This window comes from Sorex fumeus, unplaced genomic scaffold, assembly GCF_029834395.1.
Source record: "Sorex fumeus unplaced genomic scaffold, SorFum_2.1 ptg000058l, whole genome shotgun sequence".
Lineage (NCBI taxonomy): Eukaryota > Metazoa > Chordata > Mammalia > Eulipotyphla > Soricidae > Sorex > Sorex fumeus.
The window spans coordinates 19,369,525-19,386,512 of record NW_026606115.1 but is presented as its reverse complement, the minus strand read 5'-3'; the positions used below and the strand labels follow the sequence as shown (position 1 = coordinate 19,386,512).

Genomic DNA, 16,988 nt, shown 5'->3' with positions numbered 1-16,988 from the left:
TCCATCTATATCTATATCTGTATCTATCTATATCTATCTACATATCCACATATGAGTATCTGCACACATGCATACACTGTACACACATATGTAATGTATAGATGTATCTCACATCTACAAAGTCCAAGCACTCTTGTGAGTTATCTACATGCACTATCTCACTTAATCCTTACAATAACCTAGTAAAGTCGGTATTATTATCACACATCCCTTTTTTCAGATGAGGAAAATGAGACTTAGAGGTTAATTAGGCATTTCAACCATGATCACTTAATTAACAAAACGTAGACCTAGTATTTGAATGCCTGTCTAGTGTCATTCCAGAGCCTGCCCCTGCAATCTTCATGCACTAAATTACTGGCCCTAGAGTCTCTGTGGATGGGCCTCTTGGTTTCTTACCTAGAGCTTTATTTGATCAGTCTAGAATGCAGTCACCAGGGGGCGCACATCTTGTATTGTTAATAGACGCCAGGAGTGAAAGATTTTTCCAAGAACCCAAATCCTAGTTACAGTTCAGTCCTTTTCACTGGCGTTTTGACCCAGGCATGCCCAATAATAGAGATCTTTTAAATATCTGTGCATGGAAGTGTACATTTCTCTTTCATGCATGTCACACGATATGAGATGAACTGAAGACCTGATGAACTCTCAGGGCTTCTCTGGGGAATGAGTTGAAAAGAAAGGTAGTTGAAGTCCAGAATTAAGGGACAGGACTCTTTAGTTATACTGTCTGGTTCTCTCCTCAGCTTCCTCACATCCTGACTGTCATCTCAGCTCTCTGAGCCCTAGTTTCCTGTCTGTAAACATGACACTAGTGTCACCCACCCTGCTGATAATGCTAAACAAACTTTGGATAATGCAAGAGCAATGCTAAACACAAGGTATGCTAGTTCTTCTCTCTGGACTCAGATTCTTCAGTCAGAAGGACGTTGGTCCAGGCAAGGTCCGTTACATTCAGGATCCACGCAACACTGAGGAAGAATAGAAGGCCTTCATCAATCCTTAGCTCTGATAGCCCCTTACTGGAAGCTCAGCCTGGCATGGAGGCCCCTGGATTTCTTTTCCTTGGTGACAACTTTCAAGACCCTCAACTCTTCATGGTCTGGAATTCTTCCTAACCTCTGACTCATTTCCCTCCAGCCCAAACTGAAAACTGCTCTTTCCCAACCTCCCACAGACTCACCCCTTCAGCAAGCCCTGCAGACCTCATCTCCCTAACAAATAGCTCTGTAATTAGAAAGAATGGAATCCTAGGAAAAGTGCTTTAGTCTCTCAAATTGTGGCTCAGCCATTTATGAATTGCGTGGCCTTAATTGATTTCTCAACTTCCCTGAGCCTCAGTTTCCATGGATTTGGGGAAAAGAAGACCCTCATTCACTGTTGCTGGGTACACAGACTGGTCCAACCTTTATGGACATTTCTAAAACAAGTTAGGAATCAAGCTTCCTTCCAATCCAGTAATTCCACATCGTGGACTCTATCCCAAGGGCCCCAAAACATGATTCAGAAAAGACATTTGCACTCCTATGTTTATTGCAGCACTATTCACAGTAGCCCAAATCTGGAAATGCGATTGGTTAAAGAAATCATGGTACATGTACATACTGGAATACTACTTAGCTGTACTGAAAGGTGAAATTAGGCACTTTGCTGATGAGTGGATGGAGCTGGAGAGTAACATGTTGAGTGAAGTTAGTCAGAAAAGAGACCAGGCACAAAATGACCTTTTTCATGGTGAGATATAATGTAACATAGTAAAGAAACAGTAAATATTTAAAGGCAATAGAAATAGAATTGGATTTCATAGGATACTGATCACAGGGAAGGGAATGGGGGGTTAGAATGGAGAGGAGGACACTGATACAACAGCAGAGAATGGTGGCCACTCTGGAGGAAGTTGTCAAGCATGAAGCCCTACCAGTATTGTAATCCACAGTGCCTGCTTTTAAAAGTTGCTTCTCATAGAGAAGGCAAATTAGGAGGGTGAGAAACTGGAGGCAAAAGTGGAGGGAAGTTGATTGACACTGGTGATGTGATTGGTCTTGGAGCATTGTATGACCAAAACTCAATCATGAATAACTTTGTAAACCACTATGCTATAAAAATATAATTTTGGGGGGGGTTGTTTGGGTTTGGGGCCACATCAGCAATGCTCAAGGGTTTCTCATAGCTCTGCATTTAGAAATTACTACTGGCAGTGTTTGGGGAATCATATGGGATGTCAGGGATCAAACCCGGGTCAGCTGTATGCAAGGCAAACGCCCTACCCACTGTACTCTCTTTTTAGCACCCCCCCCAAAAAATTTACATTCAAAAATTGTTTTAAAAAGTTTTCTCATATGTAAAATTAAGGATACAACAGTAGTTACACTAATATAAAGATTAAGTAGGTCATATGTGTAAAGTGCCAACCATGTTATTTGAGAGCACTTGGGATATGTGTGTGTGTGTGTGTGTGTGTGTGTGTGTGTGGTGCCAAAGATGGAACCCAGCTCCTCCACATGCAAGATGTGCCATACCACAGACCCACATCCATGGACCTGGAAGCATGTTTGAAAATAATATATTTATTCATATATAAATATTCTTATATATATAAGATATAAGCCTCAGTTTCCCTAACTTAACCATTCTTCAGCGTGCTAATGTTAAAGGGGTTAAAGGGGTTAGTCTATGTTAAAGGTGTTAGTCTATGTAAAACTTCTAGCCATGTTACCAGTACATAGAAAGGATTAATAAACACAAGTTATGATAAACTTAATCCTCTAAATCACCCTGTTACCTAATCTTTGGATGGAGAAAGCCCTTACTTCCACCTCAGTGGGTATTGCCATCTACTATCAACTCCCCAGTTGCACCTCTGTTGTTATTTAGGACATTTGTCTCCTTTCCTTCTCCATGTCCTGCTATGAATGATGGGCTTAGCTCATGGTACCCAACTAATGTGAGCCCCGTGTTATTGTTTTTGGCAAGGCTTGTAGCAACCTCCGTGCAAACACACAAACTCAGGTATGAACACCTTGCTAACTTTTTCGCTTGTCATTCATACATGGGCACAGTCACCATGCAGATCTTCTAGGATTGTTGTCATTCTAGTACCAGAGGAGCTCCTGAGTGTAACATGAGTAGCAAGCGCCTGACAGAGTGTTGTAGCGACAACCACTTATTGAGCACTCCCTCTTAGCAAGGGTTTTGTACCCAGGCTTGTGTGCACACAACAGAGGTTGCTACAAGCCTTGCCAGCTGGGAGTAAACCAAAAATGCAGTAAGAAACACCAGACCTCTGACAGGTCAGAAGAGTGAACCCAGGGCACCTAACAACCATGTTTGGGAGGAGGATTGGCAACCATTTTACAACAGGGGCCTGGGGCTGAAAGGAGACCAACTGCCCACTAGATAACCACACAGGTACAGTTGGGGCGAGTGTGGAGAGGAGGGTTGATAATACTTACTGGGGGCTGGAAAGGGATATTTCATTAACCCGAGCTAGAGACTAGGCAACTCTTTTATGTGCAATGTGTGTGGATGTGTGTGTGAGAGAGAAAGCGACAGAGAGGTATAATAAGGAACTATAAGTAGTAGTGAGAGGGCGAAGAGCAGAGAACTGACCTTGGCATCCAAGGGAAATGGGTCTCTAGATAGAGCCAGCGTGTGGCAGAGATGAGATTTGGACCCAGGTGCATCTGCCTGCAATGCTCTTAATTGTTTGGATATTAATGCTTGGCATAGAGTGGGTGCTCAACGAATGTTTCTCTAATTAAGGAACTGCGGCTGTCTCTTTCTGGTAATATTTCTCCCCCCACCTCTGTGTGTGTCTATGCTATCGCTATCACATTAACAATGTGCCCTCGCTTTTGCAATGAGGTGGGGGAGATGGAAGACAGATGGAGGAAATGTGGGGCACTGGCATGAACCAGCTGGCTCTGAGCCAGAGTTGTGCATGCAAACATAAATATTGTTCTTATCCACATTTCATTGTGGAGAAACTGTTTAAGAGAGGTTACAGAATCTTCTCGGTATTCACACAATCATTAAACGGCTGAGGCAAGATTCAAATATGGAGGTTGCTGCTGCAACTGGATACACCCATTAACGAAGAAGTATCCCATGCTGGTCTCTGATTGGTCAGAACAGTGAATACCAGTCACTTAGTAACTCCTTGTGGGGGAGAGGGTCAGAAGCCATTTCAGGGCATGAGACAAAGTGAGGTAAAATGTCCACCAGTAAGCCCTTGTCTGTTTGCAGAAAGGTGGAGGAGGGTAGGAAAAGTGAAAGATGTTCTTTCTGAGTTTAGATTTACTGCTCCAAGGCTTTCTAGGGTCTTTAAGCCTCGGATTTACGGATTTGTAATTCTATGTGATCTAATACCAAGGATATTGGGGTTCCAAGGCTTTTAAAACCCTATTGCCTATGGTAAAAGGACTCAATAAATTTTTGAGCTATAAAATACTTGGAACCTTAAGACCCAAAACAAGGATTTTAAACGGAACACTGGACACATTAAAATACTAATCCTCCATACACTTCAGATCTTAGCTTAACCCTTGGGACAGTAAGTTCCGATTGGTCTTTGCCACACTCTAGGAATCCCTGAATATGCCACACAGATGAGCGTGGAAAGTTTTCATTTACACGACAGTGAAAAGAGGGGTGTGGAATTCTGAATCCCACTGTGGATACTTCCAGTGCAGCTTCATCTTTATTTGGTGCATATACTGGGCTTCTGCATTTGATTCAGAAGGGTGTTCCTGCTAGAGCACAAAAAAACAGAAGTTTGAAACTTATGTCTTAAGGAAAAAGGAATTTGAAAACTGTAAAGAGTTGTTTAGGAAGCCATATGTGGTCTTTTTCATTTTTTACAAAGTAATGGAGGACAGATACGGCAAAGATTCTTTCTCTGAGGAGCCATTAAATGGTGCTTAGGAGATCAGGCGGCCATGACCCATATGAATCATAACTACAAACAAAACAACCTGTTATTAGTTGCCTCTAGCTTGTAAGCTCATTTCTGTTGTAAAATTAATACTAACCATTTCTATGAATCTGATTCCTATGTATACCACATCTGGTTCTTTTTCTATGTGCTGGGGGAAATTCTATGTCCTTTACATATATTATCTCTTTTTTTGAAGTAAAAACATATTTTATTTGGAGGTTTTTAGGAAGGTGGAAGGAGGGAGAGAAAGTGAGAGAGTAACTCACTCAAGGGAGAATCCGGGTTTCTCCAAGAAAGTCCCTACACACACACCAGCATTAGATATGGAAATATGAAAGTACACGTCTCAAGAGGGGAGATGCAGGCAACACATGTGCTTGGGCTCCACATGTGCTCGATCACATGGGCACAAGCAGCACATGGGCTCGGGAAGCATATGCACTATTATCTTATTTAATCCTCAAAACGCTGCTCTTAAAGGGAAGTGTCATTATTAGCCCAATTTTACAGATGACAATCTTGGAACACAGATTGGGTATATAATTTTTCCGAAGTCAGACAGCTAGCACAGGAAAGACTTCACTTAGTTTTATAAGTAGAAACATAATGGACTATAGCCGTTAAAGTGGTCAGAATTCATCTACCTGCCTGGCAGTGTTAAGTAAGGAACAAAGTTAAATTTTGACCAAAAGATGGCACCAATGTGTGAGTTTGGTTGTCCTGCTCAAGGCTGTGTCCAATTCTGGAAAAACTTTTGTCAAGGCTTCTAACTGGAGTGGCCTGTGTCACATTGAGGGGAAAAAGGAAAGTATTTTGCTCCTAAACCAGAAGACACTACCCTGTATTGTTTGTAACTAAACAGATATGGGAAGCCATATAGTGGAGGCACAGAGATTGCTCTCCCAAGAGCTGCTTTAGAATCTTTTTTCCTCCAATGTTTTCTAGGTGCCTCCTTTTACCAGGTAGTGTGCTATGCGATGATGGCATACTATCAAATCAAACACAGTGCCATCTTATTTTACAGACATGGAACAGATGATATGGTATACAAGAGGCACTGAACATATGGAGACACCCAACATGGACTTGACATTTGGTGAAGGTTTCTCATAAGAGAGGTATCTTCACTCATCAGCCGAACTGGTTGAATGGGAGTTTATGAAGTGTGTGAAAAATAAAAACACATTTCATGAAAAATTTTAGAAAGCATGGAACATTCAAGATCAAGCAGTGTAGACTTCAAATACTGAGATTAGTCTGAAGAGACAGGCTACAACCAAACAATTGTATGGTGTAGACAAGAAGTAAGAATAGCAAGTGAAGGGCTTGGTCTGTGAATATATAAGTAGAGAAACCATAAATTCTCAAGATGAACTGTGGCTTCATTTTTTAAATATGAGTCCAACCATTGAAGCAATGAAGAGTTATGATAGGGATACAACATGATCTGTTCTTGTAGCTAGTGTGAGGGATGATTGCAAAGGTACATGCTGGAGGCAAGAAAAATGGAGCACGAGTGGGCCTGAGGATCTTAACTACTGCAGTAGAAACAAAGGGAATTAAGGAAGCAAATTGATAGGATTTAGTAATGCCTGAGGTTCCCTCCCCACTTGCACGTACCCATCTACAAGGCTCAAATTAAACTGCATTTCTCTATCCCTCCTTAATCCCCATCAAAACTCCCAACTTCCAAGCTTCCCTCAGAGAGGCTTTTTGCTCCCTTTTTAAGCTGTCTTTGAAGTTTAATCAAGCCTGATTACATCCCAGGGAGAAAAAAACTGTCAACTAACCTCAGGTAGAGCAATGAATTGGCCTTGAGCTGGTCTCTGACCCTCTCTGCTCCTGGCTTCATAACATGGGCAGAGTTCAGTTAAGAAATCAGCACAGTTCTAGGAAAAGGTCAAACATCATAGTTTATTTTTCTCCTGTTTTATCTCATGCCAACATACAGACCCCTTCAATGTACAGCAGGAAAAATGGGGCATAGGAGAGGTCCCCAAAGTAAGCCGATTCTCCTGAAGCCCCTTTCCCTTACTACAAGGTCTGTCAGAAAGCAACTTAGCTTGGATCTAATGTTAGGATTTATGAAGGTAAAGTAAGAATTCAGAATTTAATCAGGAGACAAGACTATGCTGTCACTTGGAAGATTGGGAGTATAAAGAGGCCCCTAAGAGTAACTGTTATCGAGGGGAATGCCCTCCAACAGAGGCAGGGTGGGATGGAGGGGATGGGGGGTGGGAGGGCTACTGGGATCCGTGGTGGTGGGAAATGGGCACTGGTGGAGGGATGGGTATTTGACCATTGTATAATTGAAACCCAAGCACAAAGTAAGTAAGTCTACAACTGTAAAAAAAAAAAACAGAAAAAAAGAGTAACTGTTCTCTATTTGTACATGCTCAGTCCTGATCTGCTGTCATGTGACTTCACAAAGCAGATCTGAGTTCCCTTAGTGTTCCTAGGACCCTCCCACTATCTCCATGAGAGCAGCCCACACCATGAGATGCCATAGACCAGTTAGGCATAGAAAGGGTGAGCTAGGAACTCAAAGACTCAGCTTTGAAGCCTGGGAAATGTGCCTAAAGATATTTGGCTAATCGATGTCCTGGAGTCCTTCCAGACACTGAGCTCTATCAGAAGAAGAATAGTTCAATTTGGACAAGGCAGAGGTGGTGAAGGCGGATAAGCTGGGGCTCTGTGTGGTGTTGACTGTTGTACCCTCACATCCCCTTGTGGTCCTTTTCCATCTGTGTCCTTTTTCTCCTCTTCTTGATCTTTCTCCACTTTCTCCTTCTCATCTTCCTCCTCCTCCACCTCCTCCTCTTCCTCACTGTCCGAGTCTTCATACAGATTGATAGTTGCCTGAACAGGGAAGTTTCGCAGTAAAATCTCCCCATCTCTGTACAGGTAGTCAAAGGAGCGAGATTTAGGCCAGAAGAGCCTGTAGACAGAGAAGTGACATGCTTCTTAATTTAGAATTCATATGTGAAGAAGGTGCTGTAGGGCCAAGCTGGAAGCCTACCAAAAAACTCTTCCTCCCTGCAGCAAACAGATGAGAGGGAAAGCAACAGGAGATCTCACAGGACTTCTGGAATGTTTCAAAATGAGTTGGGGTATAAAGGTATAGCTGGTGCTATAGCTGTGGGTAATCTCCAGCTTAGTAGATATCAACGTTGTACTGATCCCACCCTCAATCCTAGAAGACCTCTAACTAAGATTTCTTTAGCCCTGTGTCCTCTATCTCTTCTGAGGTTTCCTTCATTGACTCACCCATAAGGGACACATTGTTAGGGATCAAGGACTTGAATCCAGGGCTGGTAACCTTGATTAGGCGCCTTAATCTTCCATTTTCTGGTTGATGAAACTGGGGTCATAGCTTTACCTCCCTCCCCCTTATTCACAGAGATGCTGGGAAGATTTAGAAAGCCAAAGGGTCTAAGTCAAATGTTGAACTTGGTTCCAGAAGCTTACCTGACGGGGTGATGGAACTCGGAGTTAGCCTTGGTGAACTCAGCACCTGTTGCCCCACAAATGGCCTGTCCAAAGCAAAAGCTAGCATGTGGCTCAAAGTCCATAGCCAGATAATTGCCTCCACTGTGTCAGGGGTCAGAAATCTGCAGGTAAAACGACCTAGAAGAGACCTACGATATCTCTGGGGTCCTGTCTCCTCCCACAACCAGGGGTTTGTCCTGGTGGTAGTTGAAAAACAAGTGGACAGAGTCCTGAGGTTTGTTTGCTTTCCTGGCCTTGTTCTAACACAAGTTTGGAGATGGTCCAGGGGACAGAATTCTCCCAGAGCAGCTAAAGCTTCTGGGGCAGGAATAGGGGAAGAACCCTGTGGCAAGGTGCCAGGGGTACAACCTCAGTTCTAGTTAAGACTAGTTGTAGGTCTGCTTGAACCCCTTCCCTAAACTGGACCCTCAGTCTTTTTAATCTTTCAAACTGTCACTGAAACCAGGTCTAAGCCTATGCCTAGGGCCATTGTGAGAATCAAATGTGAATGAGGCAGTGAAGATGTATGCTGTCTCATTCCCAGGACTGCTGCCCTGGGCTAAGATCAAGTGCCCTCAGGGAAGGGACTAGGTTTGTGGAACTGCAGAGAGCTGCATGAACACTTAAAACAGCGGTTGAAACTCACCAAATTCACAAACGTTCTCACCTGCCTTACGGAGTCACTTGTAGAAGACAACCAGGGTCTCCAAACATGTCTAGAATAAACAAGAGATATCTATTGGTGGAAGAAGAGACTGAAATGTTGACTCCCTGAGATAACAAAAGCGGTCTCCAGAAAACTTGGCTTTGGTGCTGTCGCCTCCAGGAAGCTTTGCCAAAGGACCCTGAGCCCAGGTGAGGACAGATGTCCCTCTGCTCTGCGTCAATAATGTTATCATCGCTCTTATCACCCCTGTTTTGTAATTGTCTGTTTATTTGCCTTTGAGCTTCTTAAGGGCAGCTTCATGTTTGATCAGATCTGAAGCCCACAATGCCTGCCACAGAGCAGACCTTTCAGTAAATGTTTGTGATCTGTTAAATGTTTAGAGGAATGAACCAGGGTTGGGTGGAAAATATCTTGCCTCCCAGAGTCCTCCTATCTTTCTGGGGTGCAGAGAGAAATAGTCCAGGGCTTTTCCCAGGAAAAATTCCACTTCTTCCTCAGAAGACTTCCAAAGGATGGGAAGCAGATGGAGATCTTGAAAGATGCCCCCAGAAATACATAGTGCCCCTTCCTGTGAAAGACTTCTTAATGCTTTGCCCTTGCTTTTGAGGCTTGGCGGGGGCTGTGCTAAACCCATGGTTTTGCGACACTCTCCAGTTTCCCTTGTGAACTGTGTGACTCGGGCTGTTTGTGCTGTCTTCATCTTTGGTGACATCCACAGTCACCAATTCCCCTCTGACAATCCAGAGGAATTAGTGAGGGGATGATTAGTTTTGGGCTGTAAAAATTGCATTTCTCCTCCTCAGAGAACAGAGCCACCCTGGATGGCCCTTGGCCTGCCTCTTTAAGAAATGCCACAAAACCCGAGTTCAGGTTGACGGAGGCCAAGTTTGCACTTACCTCCTATTCTCATCCCCTTCTTGCCGAGAAGTGAAAAGGAATGAGATGCTGGACAGGCCAGGACGCCCTATGGGGGTCAGGGCTGGGACTAGGCTTGGAGCAGGGGCAGCAGCAGCAGGAACAGCGTGGTCCATCCTAAGGTTGTCAAAGCTGGAGGGGATCCTTGTTCTCAGAATCTCCAGCGCTCTTCAGCCCTTTCCTGTAGACCCTTTTATAAAGGCCTGCCTGGACTCATAAATTATTCAGAAAAATGCAGAGCTGAGTGACCTGGAGGAGGGATAAAGATTTAAGAAGGGGACTCAGGGAGGGCGAGTGGGGTTCCTGGGTGTGAAATCGCTTCCAGTTGAATAAACAGAGTGTTAGTAGGGGGTGAGGGGTTTTCTTTTGCTCCAACTCAGAAAGGAAAACACAGAAGGGGCAAATCACACACCATTTGTGCGAATTCCCAGGCAGTAGCAACACCAGAATGACGGGGGAGGGGGCGATAGGGAGGGAGGTCATTAGCACCTCAAACCACAGAAAGTTGCCGGGCACAGAGTATTGGCAAGATAGGCTTTGTGCAAAGCGAGTTCCCAACACCAAGAAGGCAGGGCTGATCTGGTTAAGGAACCTGAGGCACTCCCGAGTGATTTGAGCTCAAACCCCAAATAGATTTGCCAGGTGGGTCCCATAGAGGGATTCTGTCATCACACACATCACCTCATTTAGGACAACAAGAAACTCTTAGTTGAGGGGGTCCAATTGCCTGTGAGTTCATCTTTCAGACATCTTTCCTGGCCTTCCCATTTACTGGAATGTTTATTTGCTCAAGTACCTGAATCCCTTCTCTGGTTTTAGTGGTTTCCAGTGAGGGAATAAAGGAGAGTAACAGGCAGTACTCTTTCTTGTCAGTTTCCAATTCTCTTCTCTCAGCTTCTAGTTCCAGGGCATGGGGATTGCAGAGAGGCTGAGTTATATCTGATAAGTTGCTGAGGCCCCAAGGCCTCAGTTCCCTCATGTGTGAGATGAGGCTTTTTCTAGGCCTTTGTTCTCATAGGGCCACCCTAGCCTGAATGGTCTGTGACAGGGGTTGGGAAAATGGGTACTGACTCCAGGCAAGCTCTGCAGCATGAGCACCATACTTGGCCTGAGCCAGTCTTCTGGGCCTTTGCCAACACGCTTCCAGTTACAACTACTGGGCAAGCTCCTTATGCTTTAGTGGCCCTTAAAATAGGACCCAGGGCCTCAGTGTCCAGTCGCAGCACCAATTTAGTTTCTTACTCTTCATCACAGCTGGGCTCATAATTGTCAGCAATTAGGATCAACCCTAATGTTTAACAGTAATAGGAGACCAGTTATACTAACTAGCATGAGGCCTTGCAAGCAAATGATAAGTGTCCATGTGCAATCAGGTTCTAGGAAATATGATTCCCAGCACAGAAAAAAAATCTGACTCTAGAATAGAGTGAATAATTTGATTCAAAGGCTCCTCATTTCTCTATTCACTTACCCCCTCCCTTCACTTCAATGCTAGCCTCACTATGTTGTTCCTAGCAAAGGAAAACTGGAAAGTACCTAATAAAAGTGTGTCTCTTTAAGAAGCTGGTTCATTGGCTGGTACAATAGTACAGCAGGTAGGGCATTTGCCTTGCACGCGGCTGACCCAGGTTCGATTCTCAGCATCCCATATGGTCCCCCAAACACTGCCAGGAGTAATTCCTGAGTTCAAATCCAGGAGTAATTCCTGTGCATCGCCATGACCCAAAAAGTTAAAAAAAAAAAGAATCTGGTTCAGGCCAGGGGATCTTTCAGTGGTAAAAGCACTTGCCTTGCCTATGCAGAATCAAGGTTCAATTCCTAGCACTACTTCTCCCTCCCAGAATCATCAGGTGCAGCCCTGAAGGCCCCAAGTGCTACTGGGGTGACAAAGGTAATCCCCAGTACCACAGGGTCAAAGCAACAGGGCCTTCCATTGAGCCAGTTTTGTAGAGAATCACCAGGAGTGACCTTCAGTCCTTTGAGAACCTCCTGAGAGGACGCCCCTTTCTATGAAGAAGGTTTAAGAAATCATTACAGATTAAATTGTACTTGGTAGAATATTAAAGTTAAGACACTGATGACTCGTGCTCAGTGAAAATGATCAACCTGGGTAACGTAACATGGAGGATGATTCCATTTTAGTAGAGAAAAGACGATACACTTTTTGTGGTTAGTTTTGGAAGTAGGAGTATGGCCTTTTCTCCCTTCTTCATGCTTTCCTGAACATTCTAAAAAGTTCTACCAGACTTGCTGTAAAAGAAGTAAAAGCACATAAAAAGAAACAAGAAAGAAAGAGTTATCTACACAGGGGAAAGGAGTGGCTGTGGAAAATGACAGCCATTTTCAAATATCTGAGGATTAGACTGCAAAGTGATTACACTTGTTCTGTGTAACTTCAAAGGGCATGGCTGAGACCCGTGACTGGAAGCCAAACGGAGACACATTTTGGCTCAGTCAAAGGAAACCTTTCTAACAATCCATCCACTTCCTATACCAAGGGCCTGGCACTGTACTGGCTCCCAATAAACAGAGGTTTATTATATGTGGTGAAAAGAGTGCAGTGGAATGCACTACCTTGAACAGAAGGAAGCTCTCGGCCCCTGTACTGATGAAGACTGCATTCTGGAGAGGGAAATCTTGTCGGGGGGATAGGGTGGCAGGAGTAAGTGGAGCTGCTAAAAGAATTGCAGTTCTAGGGCTGGAGAGATAGCACAGCGGGTAGGGCATTTGCCTTGCATGTGACCGACCTGGGTTCAATTCACAGCATTTGATATGGTCCCCTAAGCACCACCAGGAGTAATTCCTGAGTGCAGAGCCAGGAGTAACCCCTGTGTATGGCCAGGTGTGACCCAAAAAGAAAAAAAAAAGAATTGCAGCTCCAGCTTCTATCAAGCTAATGAGAGTTCTTGCTAAATTTATCTCTGGAAAACAAGATTTGGTTTGCACTGCGCCAATGACTAAAATGGAGAGTGAAGAGGAAAAGGTGAGGAAAGTTAATATTCTAAATAATATCCTCTTTCAGTAAAGAATGTCAATGGCTATCTTTTAGTTTTGGAAAACTGTACATACATGTGTGTCAAAACGTTAAAGAGGTGAAGCAATTTACTGACAAGAAGCAGATTAGCTAGGTAAGTAGACTAAATCTCAACTATTACCAGAAACTTTCAGACTAATTCAAAATATCAAAGCAACACCAAGTTCATCACCAAAGATAAAAATTTAAAAAAAAACAATTGCATACTAAAGGGGGAGCTGAACTTCTCAAATACACAACAAAAAAGTTATAACAAATAAAATAAAATGGGAACAGAACTTAAATGGAGCTAGGCAGACTGAAGAGACATGATTGGAAATGTCAAAAGGAAGGCATTTTTGACTTTGGGTGAATGGCCTATAAACGGAGGCAGAAGAGAAGGATAGTTGGGCATGAGTCCAGGGCTCAGGCCCAAGCAGACCCAGTCACGCCATCTCCCCACCTTGAACTTGTGTTCATTAAGCCAGAACCTTCCATGACAGAGACTAACCAGGTCTTTCACTCTCTTGAATGGCAATTCTCTTCATACCAGCTTTCACCATCCTTTCACAGAGTCCAGAGAACTTTCAAGGCTCTTTTGTGGGGCCCAAGTGATAGTACAGCAGGTAGGGCATTTGCCTTGCATGCGGCCAATCTGGGTAGAACTCCTGGCACCCCATATGGTTTCCTAAGCACTGACAGGAGTAATTCCTGAGTGCAGAGCCAGGAGTAACCCATGAACATTGCTGGGTGTGACCCCAAAAGAAAAAAAGTCTCTTGTTCTCATTAGACAAAAAAAAGTTCAAAAAAAGTTCTCACTAGACAATTGCTCTCTTTTAATCTTGCCTCTGTCTCATTAAACTTAGGGGAAATGAACTCACTGGCACTTCTTGCTGCCTTTTCCCGTAACTGAGGAGTCTAAAACCTGCCAACATTGTTAGGTGATGTGGGAGCATGGCTGCTCTATTTTGGTCTTTGCACAAAACAGAAATATGGTGGTCAACAGGATGGTGGACATTGTCAAAATTAAGAACTTGCTTTCAGAGCATTTAAAACTCTTACCTCTATATCCCCCCCCCCAACAGCCTTGAAGTACTTCTGAGTTTGGTCAATGATTGTTTTGCTAGAATTTTCTGAGAGGACTGGGCCAGACACTGATGGTCATTGCCTGCCAAGGGAACATGCATCAGAGGAGAGTGCCGTGAACATTGTCCCACGATGCTTATAGCCTGGGAAAGGAGACAAGATCTTCATAGAAGAAGGCAGATTCATATAACTACAACTGGCCCTGATTCTCCTCAACCAACTTTGACCATGACTTGCTTCTCAGCAACAGCTTCCACAATTCCCTGGGCCATATGCCAGAGTTACTTCAACTCCCAACCATGTTCCTGCCCTGCCCCTGAACAGAATAGCCTCTCCTCCCACTTGCCTGAGAAAACAGAGGCCTTCATGCCTGAGTTACTTTGGTGCCATGCGTGAATTACTTCAGTGCCCTGCCCTCCCCAAATTGGCCCACCTGCCTAACTTCCTTAACCTCCAGCTCTCCTTTTGCAGGGCACAAGGTACTCCACTCTTTAAAGGCTAATCCCTGGCACCAACTCCACCCATACTCCTTCCATGAGTCTATCTTCAAGGTGTCCACTTTTTTATATCAGATCTTTCCATGGTAACAAAATGACTGTCTCTGTTACCCACCGAAGCAAAACTTGTCCCTCTGCAAATGAATTTTCTTACTCCCTTCATCCCCCCCCCCACACACACACCGCTCACTCTCACTCTCTAGCTCATACACACATATACACACTATCTCTCCTCTCCTTCCTTCTCCTTTTCATTTCCTTCATCCTTAAGTTGGGGTGGTTGAGTTTCCCTCCCCACCCCGAGCAGAGCCCCAGCAGCTGAAAATCTCTGGAACCCAGCCACAGCCAGGCTTAAGACCACTCTCCACATGCTTGGATGAGCCTCATGCATGAAGGAAACTACAGAGAAACCCAGGTGTGTGGGACCCGGGGCTGAGATCTCCAAGCCTACTCGAATCAGGACTGGGCCTCCTCCACCCAGATCCCCCATCTTCCAGTAGCTAGACAGTTACACCCATTAACTTCCCCCTGTGGCATGTAATCCAATCAGCGGACAAGATCCTGAGACTATAAAACCATGCTCCTGGAAGCTTGTCTAGTTCAAGCTTATTGTTTAGTTCTCACTCTTGGAGAACCCCGCAGGCTACCGCGAGTATCCTGCCTGCATGGCAGAGTCTGGCAGGCTCCCCATGGCATATTTGATATGCCAAAACCCAGTAACAATGATGGGTCTCATTCCCCTAACCCTAAAAGAGCCTCCAATGTGGCACTTGCTAAAATCTCAGGGCTAGGAAGAAAGGAGGTGTTACTGGTGCCTGCTCAAGGAAATCGATGAACAACAGGATGACAGTGATACAGTGATACATCCTTAAATTTGTTGAAAGTAGAGTCCATACTTTAGCGCAGTTTTTCTCAACCATGTCTCTGACTATGACACTCTTTTTCCACCTTGTTACCATTCTATAGCTCTCCCATCTCTATACTACAAGTTGATCTCTTAGTCTCAGGCTGTACTCTGGCTCCCTACACTGACATGATTTTCACCTGTGGTCCCCTTGGAATATATAGGGGGCCCACAAGGGGCCATCCGGCCCCTGGGTGAGAAACACTCCTATAGGCTTTCACTTTTTCCACTTCTGATTCAAATGTCAACCAATAACAATTAGGGCCCATTCTCACACTTGTGAAAGGACAATACAAAAGGTCACTATGAACCTCCTACTGGCTACATTCAAAGATCTCTGTGAACTATGAGTGACAAAAGATGCTGTGTGTCAAAACCTCATTTTCTATATTTTTTGCTTCTGGCCACACCTGGCAATGCTCAAGGGTCTCTACTGACAGTGCTCAAGGGCCAGCAAGCAGTGCTGGATATCAAATCAGGGCCAGACATATGGCAGGCAAGTGGCTTAATGTACTATCTAGCCAGTCCACAAACCTTGTTTCTGAAATTCCTTATTTTCTTACTCCTTCTAAAACCTTATTTTGAAGGGGTCTTTTCTTTGCTGAATTTTCTTCCTCTGCCCATTCCTAAGCAGTGTGGTTCTCAATTACAGTTAACAAATCAGATTAGTCATAGTCATGTTTACTAAGGACCATGGCAAAATAGGAAAAACTTCAAAAGCAGAGATTTTCCATAATCTATCTAGGGGAAACTATCTAGAAAATATACAGATCTATGAAGCTATCAAGTCTTCAGTTGATAGATGATGAATGAAGTGATAATTGAAGGAACAAGTAGGAGAATAGGGAGCATGGAAAAAGAAAGCTGATTTGGTGAATTAATGTCTTTTATCCCAATATTATGCTTTTTCCTTTTTTTAGTGGCAAAATGTTCTCTCTTTTTAAGATGAGAATAGTAGATATTAGTTCATTTAAAAATATTCTTATTTTTTAAAATAAAATTGACCCTCTCTGTCAGTCCCATAAGACTGAATGTTTGTTGAATGAATGTAACATTAAGAGCTCAAATTTCCCCATGAATATCTCAAACTCACTCCAACGGTTGTCCCCACCTCCAAAACCTCCTATGTACTTTTTCTAGTAACCAGCATTACATATATAGATATGCATATATAATGTATATGTGTATATATGTGTGTATACATAAAAATTTGGGTGGGGGGCATCTCCATTGGTTCTCAGGAGCTATTTGAGGCCTGGGTGTTGATTCCAGCAGAACTCACAGGCCATATACTGCTACGGATCGAGTCCAGGCTTCCCACATGAAAGTATACATCCTGGCCCCAGCCCTTTTAACTATTACCCAACCCATAGCACTATATTAGCCAGTCACTCAAGCTAAAATCCTTAGCCACTGAGCTCTGCTGATTATAGTCTTCGCCATTCACTAATTACTTTTCTCCATGCTCCGCACTCTCCTAC

At 43.9% G+C, this 16,988-nt stretch overlaps 2 protein-coding genes across 2 annotated transcripts in view; one reads left to right on the top strand and one right to left on the bottom strand.

The window, feature by feature from the left end:
• The first annotated feature begins 3,300 nt into the window (after positions 1–3,300).
• CLDN2 (claudin 2) overlaps positions 3,301–16,988 on the top strand; it is a 34,810-nt gene continuing 21,122 nt past the window's right edge. The window contains exon 1 of the mRNA XM_056125802.1: positions 3,301–3,408. The gene's annotated coding sequence lies outside the window, so the exon portion shown is untranslated. The remainder of the gene's footprint in view (positions 3,409–16,988) is intronic.
• On the bottom strand, positions 7,583–10,123 carry RIPPLY1 (ripply transcriptional repressor 1). Its single transcript, XM_056125688.1, has 4 exons — positions 9,990–10,123; positions 9,072–9,141; positions 8,405–8,469; positions 7,583–7,874 (listed from the first exon to the last, which is right to left on the bottom strand). Exons 1-4 carry the CDS (start codon positions 10,121–10,123, stop codon positions 7,583–7,585), a joined length of 561 nt encoding a protein of 186 aa, XP_055981663.1.

What these genes read in the sequence shown, in the direction of transcription:
- RIPPLY1 (XM_056125688.1), bottom strand. Translation starts at nt 10,123, where the DNA reads ATGGACCACGCTGTTCCTGCTGCTGCTGCCCCTGCTCCAAGCCTAGTC. An exon ending in GAAGGGGATGAGAATAGGAG is followed by an intron (nt 9,142 to 9,989) that starts GTAAGTGCAAAC and finishes TGTTTATTCTAG; the next exon opens with ACATGTTTGGAGACCCTGGT. An exon ending in GAGTTCCATCACCCCGTCAG is followed by an intron (nt 7,875 to 8,404) that starts GTAAGCTTCTGG and finishes CTCTGTCTACAG; the next exon opens with GCTCTTCTGGCCTAAATCTC.